The sequence below is a fragment of the Triticum aestivum genome, chromosome 3B (genome assembly GCF_018294505.1).
Source record: "Triticum aestivum cultivar Chinese Spring chromosome 3B, IWGSC CS RefSeq v2.1, whole genome shotgun sequence".
NCBI lineage: Eukaryota > Viridiplantae > Streptophyta > Magnoliopsida > Poales > Poaceae > Triticum > Triticum aestivum.
Window position 1 is genome coordinate 66965174 of NC_057801.1, and position 22207 is coordinate 66987380.

The following is a 22207-nucleotide window of genomic DNA, read 5'->3' on the forward strand; positions in this document are numbered from 1 at the left end:
ATAGTTTAACACACGTATTCAACAAGACAACAAAGCAAGATATTATCGAGTTCAACATCCTCATGAGATTATGAACACTCAGTGAGTTCATTAGACCACAAAAGCTAATAACTACGACATTAAGTTCATTACTAAGAGCACGAACACGAGAGAGGAAGTACTAATATCAGGAACATAATAAGAAAGCAAAAGCCAGGCATAATGACGGTAGAGGCGGTCAAACTAAAGCCATAGCTATTAGGCATACTAATTAGTAGCTCCGTCCAACTGCCTTGTCGATCAACTTCATAGGTGCACTTAGATGATCAACCGCGTGGCCTTGGTGTGAAAGCAAATGGCGCAAGCACATTATGCTCTTGTGCCCGAGACCGTCTTTTTATTTGGATCGTCTCAGCCCATGTGGGAAACTAAAGCATGATGGCACGAACTTCAGAAGCTGTCGTGTACTCAAAGATGACTTGAATTCGATGGTTCTACAAAACAGATACAAATAAAGAACATTATCCTGTGGATAAGTAAGGAAAAGGGAACAAATAACAAACATCTACTTCGGATTAGCTAGTGTTAATAAACCATTAAAGATTGCTAAGTGTAAAAAAAGTGATGTGGATACTCTTTAGCCTATATAACCTACTCCCTCCGTTCCAGAATAGATGACCCAACTTTGTACTAAAGTTAGTACTCCCTCCGTCCGAAAATACTCGTCAGAGGAATGGATGTATCTAGACGTATTTTAGTTCTAGATACACCCATTTTTATGCATTTCTCCGACAAGTATTTTCGGACGGAGGAAGTACAAAGTTGGGTCATCTATTTTGGAATGGAGGGAGTAGGTGTACGCCATCCCTTTCTCTACGAAGTACAATTTAGCAGTCCTTGATTGTTACTGTTGAATCAAGAAAGCAATGCAATGACAAATGGATACATTGAACTACACAAAAGGCCACCAGATATCTCAAAGAAAAGATTGCTGATGTAAACATGTCTATGCCACAACCTATGGATATTTATTTGAGTAGATGTCACTAATTTCAAACGTTAATATCTGGTATAGGGGAAATTCATGTAGGTAGTAAAAATGTGGTGGCGGAACTGAATTACTCCCTCCGTTCCAAAATAGATGACCCAACTTTATACTAACTTTAGTACAAAGTTGAGTCATCTATTTTAGAACGGAGGGAGTATACAATAAATGCATATGCATATATGAAACAACGGCGTGTCATCCTGGCAACACTTGAGGACGTGGGGTAGGGAAGGAGAGAGGCCACAGAACACAGCAGCATTCCTATGTTTCCACAGGTGCCTGCAGCAAAGCAGCACCAAGCCGGAGGGAGAAGCATCGCCGACGGTGGTAGAGACGTCAAGTAGGTGGAGCTCCCGCACAGACGCATCGATGACAGCCAGCCTAGCAGCGGTGACTGACTGTCTTCCTGAGAAGCACAAACCGAAATATTAACAGTAGCAAGCTTTAAATCAGAAGCATTTTCAGCATTTAAAGAGCAGATGCAGCAGAAATAGATTAACTTTTTCTAAGCTATTTTGCTCCCTCACCTGCCTAATTGTAGAGAGATTCATCCGGGAAGATATTCCGGCCATCTGCGCCAACCGTAGCAACATGGACTAGGACGCCTTGTTCTTCCGAGAGGCACTTCCTGAACTCTTGCTCGTGTGGGCAGTCGACCATGTACAAGCGCCTCAATGAGCATAGGTTCTTTGCCTGATCCAGTGCTGGGCAGTCCTGCGCAAGCAAGTCCTGGAGCTTACAGAGATTGGAGATTGTCTTCAAACATGTGTTGTTCCTCACTTTGAGCCACACGGCTGCGGGAAGGTCGACGACTTCTTTCAGCTTGTGAGCACCTTCAATGTGGATTCTCTTCAAGTTAACAATCTTGGACATGTCTTGAGGGAGAGCTCTCAGTTTTGGGCAATCAAGAAGCAACAGACGCTTAAGGCAAGGCATCAGAGAGATATGATGAGCGCTATCGCTGGGATTCCCAGTTTTGAGGGACCAACTTCTCAAACTGAACATGCCAATGACCTGAAGCACTTCAAGCTTTGGGAAAAAGGCTGCTGGAATTCTGACTCCTTTTCCCAGGAGTTCTTCGCCAATGGACTCTATGGCATCTGCACCTTTAATCTTAAGAAATTGCAGTTGTGGCATCTGACCTGCAGGTGGAAGCTCTGAACATGATATGCACTCATCGAGGTGCATCTGACGCAAACTAGGCATGTTAAGCTCCGGTTTCGATCGTAGCCATTCTGGGAACATAGTGCCTGGGAACCCAACAAGAAAAATGTATTCTAGGCTTGGCGACGGGATGAGCATATCGTAGACTTGCTGAATTTTCTGAACCTTGTCGTGCGCATAGCAAGTTCTATCATGAGTATCTCTGTTCATTGTGCAGCGTAGTCCCAGTTCTTTAAGATTACGACTGTTCTTCAGTACAAGTTCGCCCCCTGGCATCGCTTCCTCTAGCTTACTAACCCAGAGACGTTGGATATTGGGGAGGCATCGCAATTCGTCCAATCTGAATCCAGTCCCGCTCTCAAAGACTCCTCTTAGGTTGTACAGCTGCTGAAACTTTGCGATCCCTTTAGGAACATGATCAATTGAAGTCTGCTCTAGGTGCAAAAAACTTATCTTGGACAATCTCATCAGACCAGCTGGCAGGCTATCCAATTGATGGCAACCAAGCAAAGAAAGGTATTCAAGGCTGATGAGACTTCCTATGGATTCAGGAAGTTTGTTAATCTCTGTATAGCTCAGATCTAGCAACCTCAATAGCACCAAATTTCCAACCGAGTCTGGTATGTCCTTGGTGCTTGTTCCACGGAGAACCAAGACACGGATATGCTCAAGCTTTCTGAAAATATCCCTGTGCATTGATTTGAAATTCTTGTTATTAAAAAGTAGGAGGCTCCTCAAGCACTTGTGCTCTTCCAGATTGGGTATTTCTTCTACAGCATGACTGATACCTAAGCGGCGGAGATTCGACATAGCATCGATTCTGTCCACATTCATGCACAGGGAGTGATCCTTTGTCAAATATTGTCCAAGTGACCTCAATAGATCATGCATCGTAGACACAGCCTTGTCTACATACTCTGGTACAGGTTGAAGAAGATTCCTCCGAACTAGCTCAAGGTAATACTCTTCAGCAATTTCATGTATTGAGAATCCATGCTCTTTCCTCACTAAACCTTCAGCAACCCACCAGTAAGCTACAGAATCACGATGGATTTCAAAATTAGGAGGCAGCAACGCACACCAGAGAAAGCACTCCTTAAGTTGAGGGGGTAAGTTGCTGTAACTTAAATACAGGGGGCCTCCAAGTTCTTTGGGGAGTCCATGAATGGACCATTTGCTATCTCGGATACTCTTCCATTCCGCAGTTGTTCTTTTGGTAGATAGCACACCTGCAACAATCTTGATGGCTAGAGGAAGACCGTCACATTTCTTTACAATTTCATACCCAACATTCTCGAATTCACTTATTTGCTCGTGCGGCTGGAGGGACTTCTTCAGAAGCAGCTCTAAACCATCATGATAATTCATTGTGTTTACTTGGTGAGTATATGTTGCATGCATTTCTGCCAATACATCCAGGTTTCTTGTGGTGACAATGACATGGAAATTCAAGGCTCTCCTGAAAGGCGATAGAAGAAGATCAATCCAGACATCAGATTTCCACACATCATCCAGCACAAGAAGAACACTCTTTCCATTGATAGAGTCCACTAGAAGTGGTAGAAGCTCGGTCTTGGTCTCTAATTGATCACACTTTTCTCCTGCCATTCGTATTGCCTGCTTTATCAACCCGGTCTCTGTGTAGCTCTGCGAAATGCACAACCATATACGGACTTGGAATTTCTCCCTTACCAATGGCTCATTGTAAATCTTCTGAGCTAATGTTGTCTTACCAATGCCTCCCATCCCTTGAATCCCAAAAACACTTGACCTATTCTCACGACAGCCACTGACAATCATTTGTACCATGTCCTCAACTGCCTGTTTGATTTCTGTTCCAACAACCTCTAGTTCATCTACAGGAGATGTCTGCTTTCTATCCACAATTGTTACTTGGAACTGTTGACGTGTGGTTCTGTCCAAGTTGAACATCTCTGTGTTCATTTTAATCTCATCAAGCTTTTCATTTATGTCCTTAATTCTTCTAGCCACCCTGTGATCAAATGGAAGCTTTCCAAAACAAGAGACCATGGACTGATTGCAACATACTGATCTAGGTGTCAGCAAAAGCTTTTCTGAATGAACCATAACAAGATCGATGATGACATCAACATCAAACATTACATTGCTCATGTTCTTCCACCATGCCTCTATCCGTTTATCTTCCATGGCCAGAGCTTCAGCATCCTCCCGAATGGCGCTAAAATGTTCCAGATTATTCTTTAGCCTCCTGATATCCTTCTTCACACTTAATGTCATCACAACCTCATTCTCGATAACCTGACCCAGCTTTGTCAAGAGTTTGAACGTGAGGGCATCCAAAATTGTGCCCATATTACCCAAACATATGAAATCTGACTAAGATGCAAGTATGCCTGCTTAATGTTTGCGGGCCTTGTTATGGTGTGTGAGCCTGCTCTCAGTTGTTCCTCACAAGTTAATCGTCAGCACGATGCATTTCTCTGCACAAGTCAGTAACAGTTCATTTCATGAAAACCAGCTCAAGAAGCTCCTAAAGATATTAACTCTTAGAAGCAAAAACACTGGGAATTTCTATAGTTTTTCCAGAACAAAATACCATCAGCATTCCAAACAGAGGCTCTGTAATCTACTCCCTCTGTCCCATAATGTAAGACGTTTTTTGACTCTAGTATAGTGTCAAAAAAACGTCTTACATCATGGGACGGCGGGAGTACATCTTTAGGTGTTTCTAAATCGATAACAAATAAGAGAATAAATTTGCAGAGGTCAGGTCGTGATCTGACAGCCCAACACCTGGAGCATCCAAACTAGAGCTTGGAACGACAGGGAAGAAAGCAAAAGTAAAGGTTGTACCTTTATACTCTGCCTGACAGATGAACGAAGGAGCTGGGTAGGAGGTGGCGGAACGGTCTACGACAGTGGCCGAAGCACGATGAGGCTAGCAAGGGGGCATCTGGATCAATGAACAATCAATGGTTATCTCAAGCCTGGACCATGTAAGAAGCCAGATGTGCAACTCCGGCACAGAGGGAGAGAAGAAGATGGCATACCTCATACCTCACTGGGGGGTCTGTTCTCGCTGCGAAGTGGAAGGGGAATCTTGTGTCTAGCTTGCCTCGTTGGAAGCTTGCTCACACCTCAAGGTTGCTTCATTTACTTGGAAGGTGGGAAAATAAGACCAGTCAATTTGGTTGTCATCAAGACTGACTCAAGACCAGTCAATTTGGTTGTCATCAAGACTGACTCATGGCCACCTAATCAAACGCGCCTTTCTTGTAATCAAACACGACTTTTGCGACATTTTCCTCCCACCTTCCTCGCTGTAAATTATCGCTACTTTTATATAGCAAAGAAAAAGGACAATCTGCAGATTTGCCAGTATAAAATATGACCAATGTAAGGAGCCCCTTTTTCTTGACTCCATCCTGCTTTCAGACCTGTAAGTTGGAAGCTCTTTCTGCCTACGAGGCTACGACAACCGGCTACAGGAACCGTACGAGTCAACTCGGAGAAAACATCTCATAGCAATACACGCATGATTCCCCGGGCATTTCATCAAACAGTTCATATGCATCCACACACTTATTGTTGCAATAGTGCCAAATCTCCAAGAATATTTCAGCCAAGGAGTATCCAATCATTTTAGTTACTCTATATAATTGCTCCTCGGCCAGTCAATGTTAGACGATGGAAACAGACAGTTGAGGCTTACTGCAGCCTGTTGTTGCAGGAGAAGGTGCTTACGTGGTTGGTTGAAGCAGCAGCCACCGGCGGCAGACGAACGACGCGGAGCTCGCTCTTTTTCGCGGTGCCCGCGACGCTCAAGGTCTCGGTCGGTGCGGTACACGTAGGCTACGCCGTCGAGGGGCAGGGCACCGCCGGCAGACCCGTCGTGCGCCATCTCCCAGCCCTCCCCTTCTCCTGCTGGTGCACGGAGGCGGAGGAGGGTGTGGGATCCGACAATAGCTTAGGCGGCGAGCACGGGGAGGAGGGTGTGGAGCCGCCGCTGTGTCAGGACCCTGCCTGAAGAGAAGGACGATCAGCTGCAGGCTCATGACTGAAGAACTCGACACTGAAGCGAGAGGTGCCATTTAAAGTTCAGTTGACGAACGGCGAAGGTGGAAGCGGACGAGCAAGTCAACGGCCCGGATTGAGTTCACTTGCTTTTTTGCTGTCAATTGTTGTCGTAGTGTAAGAGAAAGATGACATGGAAATGCAATTAAGCAAGTGAACTCAATCCGCGCCGTTGACTTGCTCGTCCGCGTCGACAATGTGTGGCCCGACGCTGACGAAGGGCCTATGAGAGTTTTTGTCTCACATCTGTTGTTTCTCTTCAGATCTTGAAAGTTAATGTGTCTTTTAAGAAGAGCTATTGGTTGATAATTGGTGTAGCGACTTCGACATATTCTTTCAGGTCGTTTTGTAGCATGATTCAATTTTTCCAACCTCTGATCTGGTGGTGATGGATTACAGGTGATGCGTCATCGCTTTATAGATCTCGTCTCAAAGGGCGAGTGACTATTATGGTCTTCAAAGAATAGTATGACAAGGGTGTTTGCATGTGTCCATTTTCTTTACTGTTAGTTTGATGTAATTTTCAATCTATGTTCGATGGAGTACTATGATTTTTGATGTAATTTTACTTTTTTACTGGTCGTTTTATGTCCGCTTGTCTATCTGTTGTATTATGTTTTATTTTCCTTAATATTAATAGATCTAAGATGCCATTTGGATGTCTTTATTTAAAATATTATTTTTGTTAAAGCACATCTAGATGTGTCCAAAGTATTGCACATCTAAATTATATATTATTGATTTTACACGGAGATTCGTGCAGATATTTTCTATTATCTATTATCTTTTCTTTTCTAATTTGATTGAGTCACTCAGATGTGCAATAACCAGGGCACATATGCCCTAGACAGGCCCTTAGAATATATTCTAATACCACATTAGAATACAATATCATACCACGTTAAACGAGAAAACAAATAAAAGTAAATAGTAGCTACAACTTTATATTAAGATTCAGCTAATAAATAAATGAAATGATAATATGATACCAGTGTATCCTACTATGGATCAGAAGGTACGATGACGATATAGACGGGTATCATGTACATGATACAACATTAGTTTACGTTACTACCTATTGGTTTTACACATTTTAAAAGAAAAATAGCAATTGCAGGAGGTTTTTCACCTAAAAAGTATTTTCTAAAAGATAGTGATTACATAGTACAGATGAGCGGCAAGCCGTAAGGAAAGATAATCGTGGTTACATTGCAATTGCAATATGTATCAACCATAGCGTTGTAAGCTTGGAGCGGAGGTCATATTTTTGATTGTAATACGCGGAGAGATGGAGCTAGGAATCAATGGAAGGGCTTATCTTTTATATCTACATAACTAGTCTCCACTAACATATTTCTCTCAATATGCAAGCATGCCATCTCATCATTTAACATGCATAGAAAAAGACCCACCTCAACATGCAACTATGCATATTAAAAATCCACTTCAACATGCAAACACGCATGCATGTAAAATTCCATTCTATTATGCTATTTACATTTAATTCTTATATACTTTCAAAAACTATTATTTCAAATATTGATGTTTCATATAACCAAAACCTCTTTGAAATCCACTTCAACATGCGAACATGCATGCATGTAAAATTTCATTCTATTATGCTATTTACATTTAATCTTATATACTTTCAGAAACTATTATTTCAAATATTGATGTTTCATATAAACAAAACCTCATTGAAATATTGCAAAATTTTCCCACCACAACGTGCGGAGCATCATCTAGTTTTTAAAGTGTCTTCTATCATTGAAAGTTTCTAATATAAATTCAGAGTCATATTCATAAAAAAAAATAAGCGTCCAATTTAGAGAATTCATGATAGGCGAACTTCGAGAGAAGTCAAAACCACCTAATACGATGTAGTTACTTAGCACATCGTGTTTGAATTTAGTGTTACTTATTAAGAAATTGCTGATAGGTGAGACCAGGCATGCTCAGGAACCCGCCACATTGCGGGCCAATACAACTAGCCGCGACTTACTATTATATGGTCACAGGTTAGCCGTGGGTTACAACAATAGTGGCGGGCTTTAGTGGTGCCCGACACTCCACAATTATGTTGGTATTTTGGTTTTCTGTCTTTTTATATTTTAGTGTATTATGTTTTTATGATCATGGTATTGTATGAAAATGGTCTGAACTTTATAGATTTCATTATTTGCTATGCTTTAGACATTTTAGTTAATAAATTTATATTTAAATAAATAAAATTCAAATTTGAACTATAAATACGTTTAAAATTTTCTAATACTGGAAAAAAGATCCTAATAAGCTAGTTAGCATATATTTAGGTCTTATGAAACAAAACTCTGGTACTTTCAAATATGTATATGTGAAACTTCAAATACACATACTTAATTATGTAAAATTATTTTTGAATTTTCAGAAAATAATAATGTTGTCTAAAACCTATGAAACTTGCATATATGACCTAATAAATACATACTCAAGAACTTTAACAACACATTTCACCAAAATTTAGGCCTTTTTTAATGTAAGTCTAGATTTGATTCATGTCCATTAAATAAATAGAAATGCATTACGCAGAACAACGTCGCTGGAGGAGCCTCGCCGGAAGTGCGATACAAAAGACACTGCTAGCCTGTTTTGTAGTAGTAGTTTACTTGTTTCTATGAAACATTAGAATGCACATCTTCTTTATAATCAATATCTAGCTCATTTTCTATTCCGTATGAGCCAAATTTCCAATATTTCGTGTGTAAACACGAAGATCATCATGATATGCGCGAAACTGAGACAAACATCCCTAGAAAAGAGGTTTTCTCTGATACAAAAGTGTTATTTATAGAAATATTGAAGGATTATAGTATTTTTTTTCCTTATGTTAGTCATTTGATTTATACGATTGAATCATGTAGGAATTTTTACCAAGGGGTTATTTAGACTATATTTCAAAATAAAACTTCTATCACATGAACCTCTTGGAAGAACTTTTAAAATGTAGTGCAAGCGAATCTTGAGAAAAAAATTTCTAGAAGGTTCAATCCAAAAAAACAGACAAACAATGTAAAATTTGTTTTTCTTTAGAATTCAAATCCACTAAAATTCATACAACTTCTTTTTGAATCGAAGAGGTCTAAGTAGCTACAAAATCAAAATAATACCAGTAGTATTTTGGATCATGATAAATTTTCACTCCAAAGATAATAACCACAAGTCCCGAACAAAATTCAGACGAGTGCCTGCCCAAAAACAAGAATTAAAAAGGTGCAGCTCCATGCTTAAGCAAACAGGTTAAGCAGACATCTATCCAACTTTCCATGACATTTTATACTCACGTTCCTCAAAGTAACAGTACAAAAAACATGCGAGAACCAACCATATTTACACCATTATTATTACTCGATCAATCCAGAAACCAATGAACCAAAAGAATTAAAAAAAACAATGAAATTGTCCTTCAGAGCACAACTTGCTATGGTAATAACAGTGCAGCAATGACAGTTGGCTATAATCTGCTTCAAGTTTGTCATGCCGTTTTTGCTCTCAACCACACCAAAAGGAAAAAGGTAGAAAAAGCAACAACATTACACTCCAGCATTTGACAAACAGATACCTCCCATTGCCCTGCTCCGATCAAAGAGCTCCATTGCGCTTCAACAAAATCTTCGAGTATTTTCAGCTAACCATCATGTCTTCATTATGCCCTGCTCTTGTACCGTAAGCATGTGAGAAGAGCAACATGTTGAAGGTCACTTTGGTTGGTAATAATGAAATGAATTTCAGAATAATAAAGCAGTAGAAACAGAGCAAGTTTTTCTTAGTTATTTCACTGACCTGTCTAGTTATAGAGAGTTTCATCTGGGAAGATATTACGCCCATCTGCTGCAACATGGACTAGGATGCCTTGTTCTTCTACTGCGAGACAATTCCTGAACTCTTGGGCGTGTTGGCAGTCAATCATGTACACCCTATTCAGTGCGTACAGGTTCTCTGCCTGATCCAGCGTTGGGCAGTCCTGTGCAAACAGGTCCTGCAGCTTACAAAGATTAGAAATCCTCCTTAAGCACGCGTTGTTCTTCACCTTGAGCCACACAACAGCGGGAAGATTGACAACTTCATGAAGCTTGTGAGCACCTTCAATGTGGATTCTCTTCAAATTGACAATCATGTACATGTCTTGAGGCAGAGCTCTCAGTTTGGGGCAATCAAGAAGCAGCACACGCTTAAGGCAAGGCATCAGAGAGAACTGCTGAGAGTTGTCCTCCATGTCATCGCACATATTTCTTATGTACAGTGACCATTTTTCCAAATTACACATGCCAATGATGTGAAGCAGTTCAAGTTTTGGGAAGAAAGCCGCTGCACTTCTCACACCTTTCCCCAGGAGTTCTGTGCCAATAGTTACAACTGTATCTGCTCCTTTAATCTGAAGAACTAGCAATTCTGGCATCTGACCTGCTGGTGGAAGCTCTGAACATGATATGCAGTCATTGAGGTGCATATGACACAAACTTGGCATATTAAGCTCTGGTTCTGAGCATAGCCATTCTGGGAGCCTTACGCCCGGGAACCCATCAAGATAAATATATACTAGGCTTGGTGATGGAATAAGCATGTCATAGACTTGCTGGATTCTCTCAACCACACCAGTCTGGTAACGAGTTCTCTCTTTAGTACTGGCCATTGTGCAACCCAGTCTCAGTTCCCTTAGATTATGACTGTTCTTCAGAACAAGTTCACCCACTGGTGCCGCTTTCTCTAGCTTCTGGACCCACAGACGGTGGATATTGGGGAGGCATCGCAATTCGTCTAATCTGAATCCAGTCCCACTCTCGAAAACTCCTTTTAGGGTATAGAGCTGTTGAAACTTTGCAATTCCTTTTGGAACATGATTAACTGCAGTCTGCTCTAGCTGCAAAAAACTTATATTGGACAGTCTCATGAGACCAGCTGGCAGGCTATCTAATTGATTGCAACCAAGCAAAGAGAGGTATTCGAGGCTGATGAGCCTTCCCGTGGACTCCGGAAGTTTGTTAACCTCGGTATAGCTCAGATCTAGCAACCACAACAACACCAAGTTTCCCACTGAGTCTGGTATGTCCTTGATGCCTGTCCCACTGAGAACCAAGACACGGATATTATTTTTTTTGAGAAAACGCAAAAAGGCTTTTGCGTTTCATTATATTGAAAAGAGAGAGATAGTTTGTTACATCCTCCTAGGAGGCACCATTACAGGCGAGAAACACAAAATAACTTCAGTGGACATCCCAGGTCTGTGGGAGGATGACACGCAGGCCTCGAGCACCCGCGGTCGCCCAGAGCGCAGCTTCTTCTTTGATCTTTGCAACCAAGACGCTAGTCGAAGGGGTGGCTGCATTGAAGACACAATCGTTGCGATGCTTCCAGGTCATCCAAGGGATCAGCAGCGTCGCGGATGTAAGTCCTTTGTGCATCAGCTTGGGTCATCCAAGACACGGATATGCTCAAGCTTTCTGAAAATATCTTTGCGAATTGACTTGAAATTCTTGTTATTAAAAAGTAGGAGGCTCCTCAAGCACTTGTTTTCTCCTAGAGGGGGGATTTCTTCTATAGCATGGCTGATACCTAAGCGGCGCAGATTCGGCATGGAATTTTTACTTTCCGCATTCATGAATAGGGAGTGATCCTTTGTCAGATATTTCCCAAGTGACCTCAATAAATCATGCATCGTTGACTCACCTTTATCTACAAAAAAAGGTATCGGTTGCAGAAGATTCCTCCTGATTAGCTCAAGGTAATACTCTTCCGCAATTTCATGTATTGAGTGGTCATGCTCTTTCCTCACAAAACCTTCGGCAACCCACCAGTAAGCAACATCATCACGACCTATTGCAAAATTAGGAGGCAACAAAGCACACCAGAGAAAGCACTGCTTGAGTTGAGGGGGTAAGTTGCTGTAACTTAAATACAGGGGACCTCCAAGTTCTTTGGGGAGTCCATGAATGGACCATTTACTATCTCGGATGCTCTTCCATTCGGCAACTGTTCTTCTGGTGGATAGGACACCAGCAACAACCTTGATGGCAAGAGGAAGACCATCACATTTCTTTACAATGTCATAGCCAACATTCTTGAATTCACATATTTGCTCGGATGATTGAAAGGACTTCTTCATAAGCAGTTCTAAGCCATCACTGTAATTCATTTTGTTTACTCGGTGGATATATGTTGCATGCATTTCTGACAAAACATACAGGTCTCTTGTGGTCACAAGGATCTGGAAGTTCGAAGCTCTCATGAAAGGTGATAGAAGAAGATCAATCCAGACATCAGACTTCCACACATCATCCAGCACAAGAAAAACACTCTTTCCTTTGATAGTGTCCACTAAAAGTGGTAGAAGCTCGGTCTTGGTCTCTAGCTGATCACACTTTTCTCCAGCCATTCGTATTGCCTGCTTTATCAACCCGGTCTCTGTGTAGCTCTGCGAAATGCACAGCCATATATGAACTTGGAATTTCTCTCTTATCATCTGATGATTATATATCTTCTGAGCTAACGTTGTCTTACCGATGCCTCCCATTCCTTGAATCCCCAGAACACTTGTATTATTCTCATGGCAGCCACTGACAATTATTTGTACCATGTCATCAACCGATTGCTTGATCTCTCTTCCAACAACCTCTAGTTCATCTATAGGAGATGTCTGATTTCTGTCCACACTTGTTACCTGGAACTGTTGATGAAGGGATCTATCCAAGCTGAACATCTCTGTGTTCATTTTAATCTCATCAAGCTTTTCATTTATGTCCTTAATTCTTCTAGCCACCTTGTTATCAAATAAAATATTTTCAAAACAAGAGACCATAGGCTGATTGAAACAGAGCGATCTTGCTGGCAGCAAATTTTTTTGTGAATGAACCATAACAAGGTCTATGATGACATCAACATCAAACATAACATCACTCATGTTCTTCCACCACGCCTCTATGCGTCTATCTTCCATGGCCAGAGCTTCCGCATCCTCGCGAACTGCGCTGAAGTGTTCCAGATTTTTCTTCAGCCTTTTGATGTCCTTTTTCACGCTTAGTGTCATCACAACCTCATCTTCAATAAGCCGACCCAGCCTTGTCAAAAATTTCGAAGTGAGAGCATCCAAAACTGTGCCCATGGTGCCCAAACCAGTGGTTTCTGACTTTGATGCAAGTGTGCCTGCTTTGATGTTTTGCGGGCCTTGTGCTGTGTAAGTTCTACCCTCCTCCGTTCATCACAGGATTATTGTCCAAACAATGCTCTTCTCTGCATAAGTCAGTGATAATTTATGTCAGCACAACATGCTCAAGAACCCCCCCCCCCCCCAGTGAAGACATAAATTCATACGAGAAAAACAATGGGCAATACTCTAGTTCTTTTTGTAGAATAAATAAGGCTCGTCACATTTCAAAAAATATCCTTTATAATCGACAAAGTGAAACTTGTGTGGCAGATTTTCTAAATCAATAACGAATAACATATCAAATTTTGAGAAATCAGGATCTTGAAAGAAGCAACACAGAAGTTTGCAGTGACAGAAAATGAAGGTAAACTTAAGATTGTACCTTTCTCCTCTATTGACAGATGAACAAAGGAGCACAGCATATGATGGCGGCCCTTCCTAGGATTTTGTGGTTGAAGCCACGATCAGTTGTGGTCTTGTGGAGACATCTGAATAAATAAATGGTGAATGGTTGCCCCAAGCCAGGACCATAAAAGAGGCCATATGTACAATTCAAGCACGGGGGATAAAAGAAGCAGTCATACCACAGTATAGAGGAGCAGCTTTGACCCTGCTCCAGAAGGAGAATCTCCTGCCTAGCTGAGATCTTGCTTGGCTGCACACGCTAGCTTCTTGGCTGCCTGCTCCCACCTCATGGCTGCTTCATTTATATGGAAGGTGGGAAGACCAGCCGGTCAGTCTCTTGTCAAGCTTGTCTTAGGACCGATCCGTCCCTGTCATAGCCACAATCAAACATATCTTTGTTTCATTTTCCATCCCACCGTCCCACTTGCAAGGTGAAGACCTTTTGTCAAGGGCCTCAGTGCCCAAGACAGCGGGGCCTCGACTACGTAGTTCGTAGTCTCGGTGGATAGGAGCGCTAGGGTTTTTGCCTGGCTGCTCAATGGTGCGGGAGGAGAGGATAGGAGACGGAGGAAGAGGTAGGAGATAATAACTTTATTGCTTGCCCTCAAAGGGTGCTGATTATACGATATATAAAGGCCCCATGGGCTGCTAACAAACTAGAAACCTATACGTAACAAACTAGTCTTTTATTCTAGGAACTAATGTATCAGGACCAGGACTCCTGCCCAACCTACGCCTCGCCTGATGCGGCCGACGGCTGCTGCTCCTGGCCGCGTGGCCCACGCCTGTAGGACGTGCCCCACATGACATCTCTCCCCCCCTCGACGAGCAGCTCGTCCTCGAGCTGAAAAGCGGGGTAGCGCTCGACGAAACTGTCAAGATCCTCCCATGTAGCTGATGATGCTGCTTCACCCTTCCAGTGGACGAGTAGCTGGCGAACGCCGCGTGCTAGGCGCGCACGAGTCACGCGCTCCGGTTCTGGAACAGCCGCTCCGTTGTGGATCGGAGGCAAACCCGGCGGTGCAGTTGGAGGCGTGCCGAAGAACTTCTTGAGGAGGCCCACGTGGAACACGTCATGGAGGCGCGAGCGTGCCGGAAGCTCAAGGCGGTAAGCCACGTCGTTGACGACCTCTGAAATGCGGTACGGCCCATAGAAGCGTGGCTTCAGCTTGCCCCTGGTTGGCAAGTTGAGAGAGGACGCGGCGCGCTGGCGAAGGCGAAGCCAGACCCAATCGCCCACGTCATGCCGAATGTCCCGATGGCGTTTGTCGTAGTAGGACTTGTAGACCGCCTGTGCCTGTTGTAGACGATAGCGGACGTCCTCGAGAAGCTCGTCGCGCTCCGCCATGCTCCTGGCCACTGCGGCTACCCTCGTGTCGCCCGGCTCGTAAGAGCGAATAGTGGGAGGGTCACGACCATACACAAGCTTGAACGGAGTTTCTTGGGTCGCTGTCTGGTAGGCGGTGTTGTAGATGTACTCGGCCCAGGGAAGCCACCGGAGCCACTGCCTGGGACGATCCCCGGTGAGACAACGTAGGTACATCACAATGATCTTGTTAGCAGCCTCCGTTTGGCCATCCGACTGTGGATGAAACGCTGACGTCATGTGCAGCTTTGTCCCGGTGAGGCGCATGAGCTCCCGCCAAAAAGCCGAGGTGAAGACGGGGTCGCGGTCAGAGACCATGGACTGCGGCACGCCATGGAGACGAACAATCTCAGCGAAGAACACCTGCGCCACTGATTCTGCCGTGTACGGGTGGGCCAGCGCCACAAAGTGGCAATACTTGCTGAAGTGATCCACCACGGTGAGGATGACAGACTTCCCGCCCACGCGAGGGAGCGCTTCCACGAAGTCGATGCCGACGTCAGTCCACACGCCCGTGGGCACCGGCAGCGGCAGCAACAGCCCAGCGGGGTGCAAGTGCTCGGACTTGTACCTCTGGCAAGTACTGCAAGTGCGGATGTACTCTTGCACCGTCTTGCGAAGGTTAGGTGCGTGGAAGTCGCGGCGGAGACGATGCAAGGTGCGCAGGACGCCTTCATGCCCATCATCGTGCACGGCACTGAGAATCTCCTGGAGTAGCGGGGGCGACGGCGGAATGTAGAGGCGGCCGTTGAAAGTGACGAGGCCGTCGGAGAGAGCCCACGACTGCTGCCGCGTACCCGCCGTGATATCCTCACGCAGCGTGACGAGCGCCGGATCTGTGGACGTCGCTTGCCGGAGGCGATCGATGAAGTCGAAGCGAGGACCCGAGATCGCCATGATCGACGTCTCCTCCGTGTCGCGGCGGGAAAGGGCATCCGCCACCGTGTTTGTACTACCGGCCTTGTACTCCACGGTAAAGTCGAACCCCAGTAGTTTGCCGACCCAATGATGCTGCGGGATGGTTGCCAAACGCTGGTCAAGTAGAAATTTGAGACTGTAGTGATCCGGTTTTACCGCAAATTGGCGCCCCCAGAGGTACGGTCTCCAGTGACGAATCGCGAGCACCAGGCCGATGAGTTCCCGTTCATATGCTGCCAGGGAACGGTGACGTGGCGCGGCTGGCCGGCTAAAGAAAGCCACCGGGTGTTGGTCCTGAAGAAGGACGGCCCCGAAGCCGTATGTCGAGGCGTCACACTCGACGATGAACGGCCGCGTGAAATCCGGTAACGCGAGGACGGGAGCCGTGGTGACTGTCGTCTTGAGGGCGTGAAAAGCTGCTGCCGCCTCCGGCGACCAGGAGAAACCATCCTTGCGAAGGAGGGCCGTTAGTGGCGCGGCAACCACGCCAAACTCCTTGACAAACTTGCGGTAGTACCCCGCAAGGCCGAGAAACCCCCGAACCGCGCGCGCCGAGCGTGGTTGCGGCCATTCGGCCACTGCCTGCACCTTTTCCAGATCCATGGCCACTCCTGCAGCGGAGATGGTGTGACCCAGGTATGAGATCGACTCGACGGCGAATGCGCATTTGGATCGCTTGACGAAGAGCCGGTGCTGGTGCAGGACGGTGAAGACGGTGCGCACATGTCGGAGATGGTCAGCCCATGTCTCGCTGAAAATGAGGATGTCGTCAAAGAAGACGAGAACAAAACGGCGCAGGTACGGCCGCAGCAGATCGTTCATGAGGGTCTGGAACGTTGCCGGCGCGTTGCAGAGGCCGAACGGCATCACCAGGAACTCGTAGAGGCCGTCATGAGTACGGAAGGCGGTCTTCGGGATGTCCTCCGCACGCATCCGCACCTGGTGGTAGCCGGAGCGCAAGTCGAGCTTGGTGAAGAAACGAGCGTGCCGGAGCTCATCGAGGAGTTCGTCCACCACCGGGATCGGAAACGCATTCTTGACAGTAATGGCGTTTAGGGTGCGGTAGTCGATGCAGAAGCGCCAGGACCCGTCGGCCTTGCGGACCAGCAGTACCGGGGACGAGAATGCGGAACAACTCGCTCGGATGATGCCCTGAGCGAGCATGGCGGCGCACTGACGCTCCAGCTCGTCCTTGTGCGCGGCCGTGTAGCGATACGGACGGACGGCCACCGGGGCGGAACCGGGCAGCAGGGTGATGCCGTGGTCGCGGCTGCGGGGCGGTGGCACGCCGGAGGGTTCGGCGAAGATGCCGTCGAACTCGGTGATGATGGCGTCGAGGAAGTCGCGGCCGCTGCATGATTTCAGGGCTGGCCCGTCCGGTCCTGCAATGCCGCGCCAGCACACCCGATGGCCCCTCCGCCAGAATGTCATGGAGAGGGCGCGGAAATCCCACAGGATCGGTCCGAGCGTCGCCAGCCACTGCGTGCCCAGGACGATGTCGTAGCCCGCGAGCGGCAAGGCGAGGAAATCCTCCGAGAACTCCTCTTGGCCGATGCGGAAGGGCACGACGCGGTACGCGCCCTGGCACGGAACGCGCTCGCCGTTGGCCACCGTGACGCGCATCTTCTCGGTGGTGGGGGATGGCAGCGTAGCACGAGCGGCCGCCTCCTCGGCGATGAAGTTGTGGGTGGAGCCTGAGTCGATCAGGGCGAGGAGGGAGACACCCCCGAGAGTAATATGCATCTGCATGGTTTCGCTCGTGCGCACCCCGGAGATTGCGTGGAGCGAGATCTGAGGGTCGGCCCGCGATGCATCATCAGTAGCGGAGGCCGCGTCGTCGTCGTCGTCGTCCGGCGCTAAGTCGAGGAGAAAGATGCGCTGGCACACGCGGTTGTGGCCCCTGCCAAACTTCTCGTTACAGTTGAAGCATAGGCCCAGGCGACGGCGTTCCTCCATCTCTGTCTGGGAGAGACGTTTGATTGGGCGCCCGTCCGGCAGACTGTGGCCATGCTGGGGTGCGGCTGGTGGGGCCGGTGCGGGGGGCGCGAGGCGTGGTCCTGGCGTCGGCAGAATGCCCTTCTGCGGAAAACGCACCGGTGGCGCGGCGGAAAGCGTGCACTGGTCGCGCAGCTCCAATTTGCGGGCGAGGCTCATGGCGACGGCGAGGGACTGCGGGTTATGGATTTCCACGTCGAGGCTAAGGGGTGGCTGGAGGCCTGCGGTGAAGATCTGAACTTTCTGCGTTTCCGACAAGGAGCCTGCCCGGGGAAGGAGCGCCTCAAACCGCTCCTGGAAGTCGACGACGGACGTCGTGCGCTTGCACGCCATCAGTTCGCCCAGCGGGTTCGCGCGCAGAGGAGGCCCGAAGCGGAGGTTGAGCAGCTCGGAAAAGCGGCGCCACGGCGGAGTGCCCTCGTCACGCTGGACCTGCATGTACCACAGCTGGGCAGAACCCTCGAGGTTGTATGACGCCATCCAGACTTTCTCCTCCTCGGCGATCCGTTGTTGATGGAAGAAGGACTCGCATCTGTTGAGGAAAGCGAGCGGGTCGGACTTGCCGTCGAACTTGGGGAAGTCCATCTTCTGAAACCGCGGGGGCCGATCGTTGTGGTGCTGTCCGTCGTGGCTGATATCGGCGGCTGACGAGGAGGCCGACTTCTCCTTCTGGAGGGCTGCCACGGACGACTGCAGGGATGTCACGGTTGCAGTCAGGGCTTCGATCATCTTGGCCAAATCAGCGGTGGTGGGTTCCGACATGGCGGAAGAAACCGAGGCGGCGGCGGATGGCGGCGATGGAGGTGGGCGGGGCGGCGGGTGCAGCGTGGAGGAGGCCGAGGAGCGGCTGGAACCTGATACCAAGTTGTCAAGGGCCTCAGTGCCCAAGACAGCGGGGCCTCGACTACGTAGTTCGTAGTCTCGGTGGATAGGAGCGCTAGGGTTTTTGCCTGGCTGCTCAATGGTGCGGGAGGAGAGGATAGGAGACGGAGGAAGAGGTAGGAGATAATAACTTTATTGCTTGCCCTCAAAGGGTGCTGATTATACGATATATAAAGGCCCCATGGGCTGCTAACAAACTAGAAACCTATACGTAACAAACTAGTCTTTTATTCTAGGAACTAATGTATCAGGACCAGGACTCCTGCCCAACCTACGCCTCGCCTGATGCGGCCGACGGCTGCTGCTCCTGGCCGCGTGGCCCACGCCTGTAGGACGTGCCCCACATGACACCTTTTCAGTATCTATCCTTTTCTTGATTTTATTGAGATTCCATATCTGCAAGTTTGAAGCTCTTTCTCTGATCCATACGCCAGAGACTTCAACCAGGAGCAAATATGTTGCAAAAAATTTACACATGTTTACTTGGACATTTCAGCAAACAATTCATAAGCAAAGCCATAGAAAGCGTGGAACCCAGATATAGTACTGCATTTTTAATGAAAGAAGATCATACCTTTCGATTGTAACAACAAGATGTGAGAAGGAGCAGAGGAAAAGGCGGCAGCGCAGTGGTGGTCTCTTGCTGGGATGAACAACCAAAGGATTCTTGCAAGTCAGGAGCCCAGGACGATGTAGCATATGAAATTCAGGGTAAGAAAGAAGATCCGGCCTCGGTGTAGACAAGCGGCGGCGGTGGCCCTGCTCCAGCTGGGAAATGGTAGAGGGGGTCTGTTGCTTAGGTGAGATCAAATAGCTCTTGCTGGTTGGTTGCTCATCAGAACGTCAAATGCAGAACCGGTCACCTAATCAATTTCTTATAATATTTGCACCGGTTTCGTTTAATACGAAATTAGCCAGGAAAGGACAATCATTGCTGCACTTGAAGTCGTTCGGTCCGTTTATTTTATTCAGCCATAATATAGTATGGTTGTCCTCATCTACTTGCACTGGCAAGGCCTCAGTTTAGGTGTAGAATCATTATATAGCAAGTGCCAACTTGGCTTGTCACCTGCAAGGTTCCAAGATTTTGATTAGGATAATGACTTTTTAACGCAGCAAACACGTAGCCGCGGGTGAGATTATGAAACGCACCTGAGCATTTCGTCGAACAGCTCGCATGCATCCACTGAGTTGTTGTCCCAAGCAAATATTCAACGGAATGCTGGCATCCAACCATTTCCGTTCCTGCTCTCCTTGTGTCTCACGAGTCACCGAAGCAATCAGGGAGCCAATCAGAGTTAGTCATAAGAAAACAGAACGATGGAAGTTATACTCCCTCCGTCCGGAAATACTTGTCTTCAAACTGAATAAAAAGGGGTGTATCTAGATGCATTTTAGTTCTAGATACATCTCTTTTTATCAATTTTGATGACAAGTATTTTCGGACGGAGGGAGTATGCTAGAAGGGGTTTACAGTCAGCAACCACCGGGGCGGTGGGCAAGCAAGCCGGCGAGACCGGTCAAGGATTGGAAATTGCGATGTGCGATCATATCATATAGCAAGTGCCAACTTGGCTTGGCTTCCTACGATACGAAGCTGCAAGATTTTGATTAGCACAGCGAATTTCGTTTAAACCAAGAAACAGAGGAGCAGCTAGCTAGTGAGATTAGGAAGCGCAAGTGAGCATTTCGTCGAACAGCTCGTATGCATCCGCTCATTTGTTCTCCCAAACATTTGTATTCAGTGGAATGCTAGAAGGGGCTTATACATACAGTGTTAAAGCGGCAACCACCAGTCGGTGGGCAAGCCGGCCGGCGAGCGGCGACACCGACCAAGGAGGGGGTTCCAAATCCGCCTCCGCAGCCGCTTAAACACCCACAATCACATGGCGGTTGGTCCTTCTCCCATGAACCGGACGCAGAACGAACGAGCAGAGCAGAACAGCTGGCCCGGAACAATGAGCCAGGCAGCCAGCAAGTCTGAGGCAGCGACCTGCTCGTACTAGATCGGGGTGACGCGGCACGAGCAGATGGGAGGCGGCGATAGCAGTTTGGAGCTGGCCAGCCGGGGACCGGGGATGCCGACGCCGACAACCCACCACGGCGAGGTTTAACCCTGCCAAAAAAATTGCGTTGATTAACTAAACTTGACCAATAACCCTGCCACCGCAATATATTATATACTTTCTTGGAGAAACAGTAAAAACTTCTGCCATGTAGGAGTAGAACGCGTGTGACATGAAACGCTACCGCTATACAAAGTTCTCGCGGATGGCTATATCGTTAGTGAATCAAAATCTTCTTATTATTTTGGCTTAAACGACGGAGTTTCTTACGGTTGACTTTTGTTTCTTGCTCAAGGAGGATCAAAAGTTTAAGCTTAGAGAGGTTGATGAGTGATATTTTTGAACCAGAGATGCTAGACTTACGGACGTATTCCCGCAGGATTTCGGTTACGGACGCACGGAAGAGTTGTGGTTGGAGAAGATTAAGGAGGAGAGGTCCCACCAGCGAAAATCAAGGGGGGGTTGATTGGCGAGAGAGCAGTCCGTGAAGCCAGTCCGTACTAGAATGCCGTAAGTGTAGCATTTTTGTTTTTGAACTCATCCCACCATTGGTTAAACCGGATAATTCTGAAATATTTATGAGGATTACTTTGATATTATCATTAATGACTAATGAATATAAGAAATTGTGAAATCCTTTGTTTAATATGTTTATGTAGAAAAAAAGACAAGTCTTTTTGTTTTCGAGAAGTAATAGGAGCAGGACCGCCTCTCGCGTCGCCCCCATCACGGGCGACACGGGAGGTCTCAGCCGGTGCCGGTGGTCGGCGCCGAGCAAATTTAAAGCCCATGTGTGCGATGGCGGCGGTGGTGGGCCTCTCCTCCCTCCCCCAGATCCGCGGATGGCACGGGCATCCAGACCGGCGGGGTACAACCCTACTGACGGCGCGACGATTCCCGGCGATGGCAGGCTTGAGGTGGTGCACGGGCGCCTAGATCCATGGGGTGTGGGTCTTCCGGCAGCGTGGCGGCTTCCGGCGGCGGCAGGCTAGGGCGACGGGTCTCGTCGGTCCGGTCATCGCAGAGGAATCTGGAACTGGGGTGGCGGCCTCGGTAGGCATGGCGACGGCGCCCTCGGCTGGCGGCGCTCGTGGGTGGTGGATGGACGACGTCTTGACCGCATGGTCGGCGAATTGCCGGTGGTCCTT

General features: G+C 47.1%; 2 protein-coding genes across 2 annotated transcripts; both read right to left on the reverse strand.

Moving 5' to 3' along the window:
• Positions 1–70: 70 nt before the first annotated feature.
• On the reverse strand, positions 71–6298 carry LOC123068615 (putative disease resistance protein RGA4). Its single transcript, XM_044491230.1, has 4 exons — positions 5224–6298; positions 5027–5126; positions 1555–4653; positions 71–1433 (listed from the first exon to the last, which is right to left on the reverse strand). Exon 3 carries the CDS (start codon positions 4523–4525, stop codon positions 1559–1561), a length of 2967 nt encoding a protein of 988 aa, XP_044347165.1. The 5' UTR covers positions 4526–4653; positions 5027–5126; positions 5224–6298; the 3' UTR covers positions 71–1433; positions 1555–1558.
• A 3772-nt stretch (positions 6299–10070) lies between these two features.
• On the reverse strand, positions 10071–14281 carry LOC123068616 (putative disease resistance protein RGA3). Its single transcript, XM_044491231.1, has 4 exons — positions 14012–14281; positions 13810–13915; positions 11714–13510; positions 10071–11371 (listed from the first exon to the last, which is right to left on the reverse strand). Exons 3-4 carry the CDS (start codon positions 13380–13382, stop codon positions 10071–10073), a joined length of 2970 nt encoding a protein of 989 aa, XP_044347166.1. The 5' UTR covers positions 13383–13510; positions 13810–13915; positions 14012–14281.
• Positions 14282–22207: the final 7926 nt, after the last annotated feature.